Raw genomic sequence first — 10,134 nt, 5'->3', positions numbered from 1 at the left:
CACAGGAACTCATGGAGGAGCAAATTGTTGTCATAGTTTGTGCCAGCTTATACAACCAACCAGTTTGCAGGGAGCTATCAGATCATTAATGAGATGATCCAATTGGTAATTCAATCACGGAGAGAAAATCTAACATAAACGGCAGATCATTTCTTCTTCAAAAGAAGAAGAAGAAGAAGAAGAAGAAGAAATCCGTACTGAGAAGCCAAGAGATGTCACGAAGACAACACAAGCAAAACTGTGTGTTGGATATGAAGCACATGAACTGTTTCAACTGGTTGGTTTCTTGCTCTGATCTATAGATAGAACATGAAGTCCAACACAATCTATATGCTGTGTGAGCGAAATCAAGTAGACGACATGATCGATCATTTCCACGAGCAATCTTTTCCATCAAACAAAACATTTCATATGAATCTTTCAGGCCCCCAATGAGATCTTTCTTGCCTTCCAAGAGAAACAAAAACTATACCAAAGGGCAAAGCAATGAGCGAAAGACATCAGGAAGCCACCTCGAGCCTGGGCTCGAAGCAGAACCCGGTGAAGAGCTGCAGGGGGAACCTCTTCGTGACGGGGCTTTTCGTCGACCACTTCCACAGCTTCTGGGCCATGTCGAACGTCAGCAGAGCTGGGGAGCCAAAGCTCTGGATGTAGATGAGGTCGTCGGCGCCGCTGCTGGCGAAAACGTCGTCGAACTCACCGAAGCCCTGGAAGAACTTGTGCGGCATTCGAGCCACCTCTCGCCACTCCTTCCTCCTGTGCAGCTCCCAGATGCCGATCCCCTTGATGATGCCCGGCCGGTCGTGCTTCCCGATCCCGCCGACCATGACCAGCCTGTCTCGGAGGTTCATCAGCCTGCCGCAGGTCAGCGAGCATGGCACGGAGATGGCCATTTGCATCAGGGATGTGCGGGAAGGTCGGGCCGAGAGGTCGTACATCACCAAGCAGTGGCGCGGCTCAACGTTCCTGAGCACGGCGGTGGAGTAGACCAAGCAGTAGAGGACTCCATTGCAGATCACGCACTCGTCTCCTCCCCTCCACCCCACCAAGACCTCGGTGAAGGGGGTCACCCACGATCTGGCCTCCGACTCGTAGATGTGGACGGAGAAGTCCCACTGGTAGTAATCCTGGGGCACCTGCTTGCACTTGGCGACGGCGACGGTGTAGCCGTGAGTTCTCCGGTCCACCGACATGGCGAGCGCGCTGTAGTCTGGGGCTCTCTCGCCGGGGGCGTCGTGCAGCCGCTTCCAGTCCCTCGTGATGGGGTTGCAGACGAAGATGCGGCTCCGGTTGTCCCCGTCCATGAAGCAGACCAGCCCACAGGAAGAGGAGGCCGACCAGTTGCTCTTCTCAATGCAAGGGAGGTCGAAGCTGTACCACTTCCGGAGGCTCGGGTCGTAGGCGTAGCCCGAGACGGCGTCGTCGCTGCAGGTGAACATGAAGTACCATGGCTTCTGTGGCGACATCTTGGTCCATGAGTACCTCCCGGAACGCACGGCGTCGTACCACTGCCTGCAGACTGAGCTCGATCGGATGATGCTCGCAATGGGCAAGAAGGACAAAACCTTCTCCAAGAGGTCATCAGGCAGGATGGCGTCCAATGAAATCAATGCGTCTTCGTCTCGGTTGTCACTGTCTTCGGGGAGTGGCTTGAGCCCCCCAACCTCGCCCCGGAAGTAGGTAACGGGATAAGACTCCTCCCATGATCTCTCACCCGCCATGAGGAAGATGAAACGGGGCGACAAGATCAAACTGCACAGCACGGAGAACAGCGGAACTAAAATTGAGATGGTAAAAGAACCAACTTCGAGTCAGAGAAATCCCGAGAAAGCCTCGAACGCGATCAGGACGCAAGTAAAACAGCAAGAAAAGATGGATTCCCTGCGAGATCAACGAAACAACACACAACATCTTCTTCCACCGTGTTTTGCCAGCATAATGAAGCGAAAAGGTGGCGTCCAAGAAAGACCAACGAAACACTGATCGCTTCGGACGGCTGTTGGAAGAAGACAAAGTGCGGCCGAGACAGAGCCAAAGCCATTCACATTATCAAATCATCGAACACCTACACCACCTCGCCGGATTTGCCAGGGCATCGCATCGCATGGAAACAAAAGAGCCAGACATCACGGAGCAAACGAACATGGAGTTTCTTCCTCCGGTAAGAATCCGAAACATGTAACACTCCAAAACCAGCATCAATCAAAACATAATCCAACAGCAATCGACAGAACCAGGAAAAATGTCATCTTTTTGCTGCCCAAGATCAGAGTCAAAGCAAAGAAGAGCACCTAAAAATCCAGACTTTCTAACCTTATCTGAAACAGTTCACTCCTGCGTCGCCTGGGATCAAGAGAAGAGTGCTCCTACATCTCCTTCGCGCTACAGTGGAGTGGACAGGGACAGGACAACCAATGAGCACCAGGATTTACTCGAGATAAGGACCGGTGAAGAAGAGGAACACACACGGAACAGATGGAACAGTGGGCTATGTTTCAAGAAATAAGGGAAGCGAGAAAGAGGCAGGCATGACTATGTAACAGAGAGGAGGAGGGTGTGTGAGAGGAGGAGAGGAGGGTGGAAGAGGAAGGATGGGCTGTATCACTGTCCTGTGGTTGTGACCAAATACACACATATATATACACCTCTTTTGGATTGAAGCAGAAGCTTGTTTGGACTCATTTAAGGAAATGATGGTTACATTGCTGGACCCCAACCTTTAGCCTTCAGATCTCATGAGCTCTCGAATTCTCCTTCCAACCTCACTGTGCTTATTATTATTACCTTTCGGGTGGAAATGATGGAGAAGGCAACCATTTCTTTTCCTCCTTTAATTTTCAGCACCGAGGATGATGACACTCAAAGAGTCCTCCTTCTTCTTATCCTACCCGTCCCCTATGGTAAATGGGGAGAAGGTAGGGTTGGGTGCTTTCTTTGATTGGTTGAGGCGCCATTGCTCCTCCTCCTTTTGCCCGACCTCATGCCACTACATTGCTATGTGGGTGGGTTGCTTGTCATTTGTTTGTATTGTCCTTGCATACTCTTCTTGGAATCTAATATGATAATTTGAATATTGATGATATCTCGATTGGTTCGATTTGATTTAAGTCCTTTATAAGAAATCGATTGAGGAGAATACTCGAATACTTATGTAAATTCGAACACTCGAGCAACCTAATCGAGGTTGAGGGCTCTTGATGTGATCCTGATCAGTATTGAATAAGGATGAAATAATTTTAATAAATGATAACTTATATTTATTATCATATTTAAAATATTTTTTTGTAACGAATTAATCGAGAGAATATTTACGATATAAGCACGTGACATATATTGAGTGGGTTGTGTTACCCTCTCACTATCATAAGATTACGATGATAGTCATGTGATTTATGAGATAAAACAATGTGCATTGTTCATTTATATATCCATGTTTCTTCGGATACACTCTGAAGGAATATTATTATCCTCCCACGGATTCATGGCTTTCTTGACATGCTGCTTGAATTAGAACCTTTCAAGCTTGTCCTCAAGGTAACCCACAAAGCCATCCGGTGAGCAGTATGATTGGAATCCCCACAAGCTGACATAAATCTATTGCTCAACCATCCAAAAGTTGATGGTTTAATGTACTGAACATTTAGATTCTTCGGGTTGCAAGCTATAACGTTCATCAGAATGCAATGCAATGCAATTATTGTGCAGAAAGAGTGGTGTGTCTAAACAAATGAGTCATTTCTTATGGTGCAAGTAAGGAATTCAATCTTTTCATTTTGCATCCTCTTTTTGCAGACAAGCAAGCAGACTCCATGGGATGGGATGGGATGGGATGGGATGGATGAAGGAAAGAATGAAATGTGGGCGCATGCATCACTTGTTGGTTCCATCAGAATCATATGTTGCTTGGCGATCGGTAATGTGTGTGTTACAACAAAGATGACAACTCCGACACCACTAGCTAGTATCGATGAAGGCATATGATTTGGTGGTGGATCAACATGCCTTTTTCTATTGCTTCTGACCCTCCAAATGACATGGAAAGCGTGTGCGCTACAGACAAGTCATCGAGTAGTGGCAGCACCACTCAGATCGCCTTTCAAGTCATGCCCTTTTCTTCGGAGGCTTTGATTTGAGATGGAGACTGTGGCAGCAAAATCCAAGTCCACATCAGACTGCAACATCAGTGATGCAACCAAAATGCATCTGTCCAAACAAGAAGATGAAGTGAGAGACCTCAGTTTGAATCGATCGCAGTGACGGAAGTGGAAACAGTCTGATAGGAGTATCGATTTGTTTCTAAAAATGCAGCGGACGAAGGGAGAAGATCTAAAGGAACTAATAGTCAAAAACATGTATCCGACGTCGACTTCAGAATAAGGCTGTCATCTGTGGAGTCCATTGATTTGGCTGTACCGACTCGACGGCAATTCCCTGCTGAGACAGGAAAACGAAGTCCGGTGGCGCTTTCTGTAAGGAAAACTCGGGGAGACTGCGGCGGTTAAGGGGTAGTAAACAAAAGAGAGAAGCATGGAGATGCGTGTTGGAGTAAAAGGGTTATGTCTCCTCGACTAAAGAAGAAGAAGATGAAAGAGAGAGAGTTTTTGAGCCACAAACTATGACTTTAGTGGCTCAGAATGTTCTGCGGAATGAGACATTGAGTTGTGGTGCATCGAGCAATTTGCATCTCCTCTCTCGAGCTCTCCACCCACTTGTGTTTGCATAAAATTCGAGTCATCTCTCCATGGTTGAGTTTACGGTGCGTGCTTCCATGGATTCTGTCGACCAATGTATTGACGGTCTCTGACCAAAACAAAGATACGCATATTATAAATAATAATAATAATAATAATAATATTTCCAGAAAACGGGATCTAATAATATATACAGTGCAACATTCTATGGTCCCATCATCTTAAGTGCGAAAGAAGGAGAAAGAGAACATGGCATGAAAATAATGGGAGACAAAAGTCCCAGGATTACAAACAAAAGCATGGACATTCCCAAAGGATACTAGAGAAGAAACACCACGGTGTTACAATAGAAAAGCATGCACATTCTTCAATCCATTTGGTACATACAAAGATGAAGCAAAAAAAAAAAGGTGGGGGTGGGAACCACTTCATTTTATACTTATCGTATCCTGCATATGTATACAGATATCTTAAGCTGCAACTTTCACATTATTAGCGGATGATGCAGCTTTTATGGGAGGAGGGTTCATTTTTGGTCTGAAACTTTTTTACCTTGCACCTTTACTGTTGCGAGAGTTTTCTCTCCAAGTCGTTTGACTCTTCCATTAACATCGGCAATGACTCCCAGCAGTGCCTCAAGCAGCCTCTCTGACATTTCTCTTAACTTTTCATTCTCTTCCTTGCTTAAATGGACATCAGGAGCAATACCATTCAGCTTTGCCGAATGAGCCAAACCTTCAGCCTTACCTCGAGCTAGAGAGTCGGGTCTGCTAAAAGACATGCTTTCTTGATCTGAAGCTGCACCATCAACTTCATTGACATTGGTTTCGAATGTATCAGCCGTAGAGATAGATACATTCATCTTTTTTTATATTTGCTGCATCAGGAAGCAGCCTTGGATCTGATCCAGCCAGACCCATCTGTCCCTTCTACATCAATGTTTGCTCGAAATGTTTAATCCGAAGAAATGTCTTCATTTTTAATAATACTGATGGCATCAGGCAACAGCATTGGACTGATTCCATTCTCTTGGCCAGGTTCAAAAGCTCCCAGTGAATGACCTTCGTTGTAAGTTGGAACCATAAGGAGTGTACCCATCCTGTCAGTATCTGCTGCCTGCTTTTCTAAGTTGCCAACTAGGCATTTGAGCGTTTCCATTGTCGGTGACACCAGTGATGGGGACAGCATGTTCAAAGCATGGAACTTCTGTGACTATGCGGAGGTCATCTGTATCTCCCACTGTCTTCTCAACAAGGTCCGGGTTTTGCAATTCAGGCACCTGAAGATCCTCCAGCTTGGTATCAACTTCATCACCCTGTGAAACAGTTTCCTTGATGCAGACTGCAGCTGTGCGTTCTACACGCCACACTGATTCAGGGTTAGTTGTTCTAAAAGAAAGCTTTGATTCCTCAGATGCCACTTTGGTAGCTTCTCCCTCTACCAAGTGCATTATTGGTTTCTCCAATTCAACATCAATCTTCTCACTAATTCCAGCTTTAGAACCGGACAGCTCATCTCTCACCTGTTTGAGAAAAGAGTTGGTCCCTTGACATTCTAGATGCTTGTCTGTCTCAAGTTTTGCCACCTCATCTACAGAGGTAGAGGGTGCCGCCTCTAAGACTTCTTGAGAAGTAGATGCTACAATCTTTATTGCATCTTCCAATCCAAAGGATTGTTCTTTCCCCACAGCATGTGATTCAATTGCGTCCCTCACCGCAGAAGCAAATTGCTATTTCATAAAAGCTATTTCTTTATGCTGTTCGATGATTTGAAATTATTTGATCCAGTTGCAAAATCTCGAGATTCAGTCACTAACAGTTTTAGATCTCTCTGTCGTTGGATAGTTGCTTCCTTTCCATCCGCAGATGTTATCTCCAACGAACAAGTTGCCTCAGCTGATTGTGATGACATTTTCCGGCACCAAATGGGTAGTAACAGATGGGTCAGTCGCAGAGGTAGCTCCACAATCAGAAACTGTGTGACTGGGGTGTTTAAGTTTCATCTTTTCGTGTCCCACGACGACTGGACTGCCTAGCGAATCAAGCTTTTCTTGAAGAATGGTTAGCTCCCTAGCAACTGACTTTCTCAGGTCTCCGACACTTTGGCGCAACGCCTGTCAGATACACAATGGATCAATCAAAAATAGAAATAAAAAAGCAGAATACTAGCTAATTTCTGAAGCAAATATGAAACAGGAGACATGTTCAAAGTTTCAAGTAAATCCAATAACCCGCTAATCCACACCAATGGATTCCTTAAAAAATGCAGATATATGGATAATACAATTTTATAAACAATAACTGACTCTTATGGCACAGAGTTAACATTTATGAATAATTTTTTTAGTCATTGCAGAAAGAAAGGCACCATGTGAAGATAGGTGTGGGATCACACACCTGAATGGTATCCAGCTGCAACAGAAGATTCATTATGGTCTCACTTGCTGCAACCTTGTGTTTCAAATCTTGGTCTGTGGAGGAGGATTCAAACATTTGAATTTTGTTCTTCGCCACCTCAATTTGTTGACGAATTTGATGTACTTTTCGTAGCTTCTCAAGAGGTTGTGATCTTCTCACCTCAAATCCTTTATAAGCAGATTGAATAAGAACTGCTGCATCTTCCTGTGACAAAATTTTCGTTGCCTTCTTTCCATCAGTAATTATGCTTTCTGTGCTCTCCATATGCCTCTTCCCCTCGTCGAGTTCACGTGGTGCTTTATCAATTGGTTGTTGATCATCCTCCTTCTAGTATCTCTACTGTCTTGACCTTCATAACCTTGAGTCCTGCTCCTTTGTTGGACTGTTGATCATTCATAATCTTAGCAGTTTCTTCATTTAGATTAGTTGTCATCATTGCCTGACTTTTCTTTTTTGAATTTTCTGCTTCATTTGACAATTTAACATAAGGTTCTGCTGCCTGAATCTCTTTTTTAGGTATCTGTTCCTTCTTATCTTTTACTGTTTGCTGTTCTCTTTCTGTTTTGTCCTTGTTGGCTTTCTCATTGACCTTAAGGACTGGTGGACTAGGAGACCTCGATGTGCCATTTACCATCTTCTTCCTTGCCAGTGGATCCACTCTCAACATATAGAAGGTAACGTTAATGTCTTGATCTGTGACAATTGTTTGCTATCTAATGACTTGTTAACTCCATTCTCTTGTTTTTTAGGTATTCTAAGGGAATTGTCCTTCTCCTTAATTTTGTGCTTCTCATCCATGTCCTCTTCTATATGCCTAACAGGGATGATCTTAGTTCTTCTTTCTTTCTCAGCTAATGCTTCTCGATGCCCAAGAGTTTTGCGCTTGTCCTCCACATTTCTTAGTAATTCACCACAGTGCTATCCTCAAGAAGTTTTAATGGAATGGTTTTTAACTTTGAGGGTGATTTTTCTTCAACATTTTGATCAAATTTTCTCACCACCAAATCTTTTACTGCATCTTCTGATTTATGATCACCAGGAATCCAGATTATTGGCCATGGGAACTGATTTCTCCATTTATCAGTCTGCAGACTCTTATTTTCATCTCCATCCTGTTTTTCCAACATCAGCTGCGTTGATATCCATAGGAGTCCATCCTGCGTTATCCTACACACCACAAGTGTTCTTCCTGCGTTGTCTGATGGCTGCGAAGAAGCGGGAAACGACGAGTCTAGTAATCTCTGCTCAATCCTCCCATGAGAGAGCAGCTTCCGCTCCCATTTTACCCCATTTCCCTCGCCCCACGCACTTTGGTTCACCCCATAAGCCGATTCCGCAACCCCCTCCCAGATCAGAACGAACAAAAGGAACTCAAACATAACCCTACCCCATTAGGTTTCACATCATAAGGAACGAAAATTTCAAGAAGCGCGATACGAAAAAGGAACATTCAGGGCGGAGCATGGAAATGATCGAACCTGGTGAGAGTAACGGCGAATCGATCTGCGAACCCTTTCTTTCTTTCCTTCCCTTCTCTCTCTCCCCCGAATCCTTCGACTCCGGAGAAGAGCTTCACAATCTTTCTCCGGAGAAGAGCTTCACAATCTTTCTCCGGAGAATGGCGCGCAGACCATTCGCACGCTCGGCTCGAGAGGCTTCTCGACCCTTCTCGGCTCTTCCCGCTCGAGAGGCGAAGTGGATCAACATCAGCCCGTTTACAGCCCAATTAAAAGACCGAAGGCCAGAAATTGACCCATGCTATGTCTATGCAGACCGTTGAGCTGCAGACCGTCTGATTAGCTTTCCTTTAATCATGTCAGATGCACGAATCGTAAGGCAGCACTGTATCCTATGGACAGGTGATCAGTGATTTCATAGGTGAAAGGAATTCATGGATGACTTGAGAGGTCACTCATTCGTTTTCTGGGCAACAAAATGCTTGCTGATGTCCATTGAATCAGCTCAATTTAGATTAAAGAAACAATACATTCTGCAAACAAAGCTTCCAAGAAACTTCATTGCGAGTCCCTGTGCTTCAATGAGCAGAGAATGACCATCGCAGTCAGCTAAGAAATCCAAGAAAATGGTCATGGCCTGCATGAAACAGATACAAGAAGGAATAGCAGCCAGATGACTGAAAGAACAGTAGGAAGTTGCAGAGGAGCTTACTGGAGGCATCCTTGCACAGCAGAGGAACATTAAAGAAAGGATAACTTGCATGATCTGATGTCTCATAGGTCCTGCCCAAGAAAGAAGCAAAGAGAGGGAAAGAGAGAAAAAGGCTTGCAAGAACTTGCAGACAAGATGAGCTTTCTTGCATTTCTTAATGCCACACTCTCTCTTTGACAGTCAAGGCTTAGATTCAAAGTCCATGCACATGCGCTTCTGATGTGGAAGAAAAGGAAGTTGGACTGATCCAAAAGGTCATTCTGATTCTGAATCACTGGTTTCACTAAACAACAATGTTCTTGGTTGTTGGATGGTGCTCCTCAGGTCCACTGTGTCCTTTTCATGTGAATTTTAGATAGGTGAATCAGCACATTACTGGTGAATAGATTTATATAAAGGTGTTTACTAGACTCAATTAGGTCATGGCAAAACACATTTTATAATGGTTTCACTTTGCAACTTAGTTCATGAATAGGTAGGTGCTAAGTGACCTCCTTCCTCTAAGAACTACCACTAGTCTATATTGCTAATGAGTCATGAAATCTTGCTTTAATCTATTCTACAAAGAGGAAGGAATAGAGCTTCTTTCCTGCCATGGATGGAGAACACTCAGCATCCAGTAAGACTGGTGGCATCAGAACAGAGGTCTGTCACAGGCAACAACAAAACAAGATTGTAGAAGCCCAAATGTATGGAAATCTCTGGTGTAATTCATCAGTTGGTGCCACTGAATTCCAGCCGAATCACATAAGCCAGATGAAGAAATTTCCTGAACAGCAAAGGTGTGGCTGAAGAACAAGTCTTGCAGATTAGACTATCCCTTGCGCAAGCACCAAAATTGCCCATACAGAGGTGAA

General features: G+C 44.5%; 1 protein-coding gene and 1 long non-coding RNA gene across 3 annotated transcripts; both read right to left on the bottom strand.

The window, feature by feature from the left end:
* Positions 1 to 198: 198 nt before the first annotated feature.
* On the bottom strand, positions 199 to 2,608 carry LOC103987783 (F-box/kelch-repeat protein At3g61590). Of its 2 annotated transcripts, none has more exons than XM_009406186.3 (2): positions 2,292 to 2,608; positions 199 to 1,752 (listed from the first exon to the last, which is right to left on the bottom strand). In XM_009406186.3, exon 2 carries the CDS (start codon positions 1,719 to 1,721, stop codon positions 501 to 503), a length of 1,221 nt encoding a protein of 406 aa, XP_009404461.2. In that variant the 5' UTR covers positions 1,722 to 1,752; positions 2,292 to 2,608; the 3' UTR covers positions 199 to 500. The 2 variants fall into 2 exon arrangements, with proteins under 2 accessions (XP_009404461.2, XP_018682542.2); XM_018826997.2 differs by having other exon boundaries at positions 2,314 to 2,608.
* Positions 2,609 to 4,924: 2,316 nt separating this feature from the next.
* LOC103988401 (uncharacterized) lies at positions 4,925 to 8,810 on the bottom strand. The gene is made up of 3 exons (XR_010514217.1): positions 8,587 to 8,810; positions 7,088 to 8,491; positions 4,925 to 6,804 (listed from the first exon to the last, which is right to left on the bottom strand). It is a non-coding gene; the product is annotated as an uncharacterized LOC103988401 (long non-coding RNA).
* Positions 8,811 to 10,134: the final 1,324 nt, after the last annotated feature.

This window comes from Musa acuminata, chromosome BXJ1-6 (genome assembly GCF_036884655.1).
Source record: "Musa acuminata AAA Group cultivar baxijiao chromosome BXJ1-6, Cavendish_Baxijiao_AAA, whole genome shotgun sequence".
NCBI classification, from domain to species: domain Eukaryota; kingdom Viridiplantae; phylum Streptophyta; class Magnoliopsida; order Zingiberales; family Musaceae; genus Musa; species Musa acuminata.
This window is presented reverse-complemented; position numbering and strand designations above follow the sequence as displayed.

Bases quoted from the DNA above. Each gene is read 5' to 3' on its own strand.
- LOC103987783 (XM_009406186.3), bottom strand. From the start codon at position 1,721: ATGGCGGGTGAGAGATCATGGGAGGAGTCTTATCCCGTTACCTACTTC.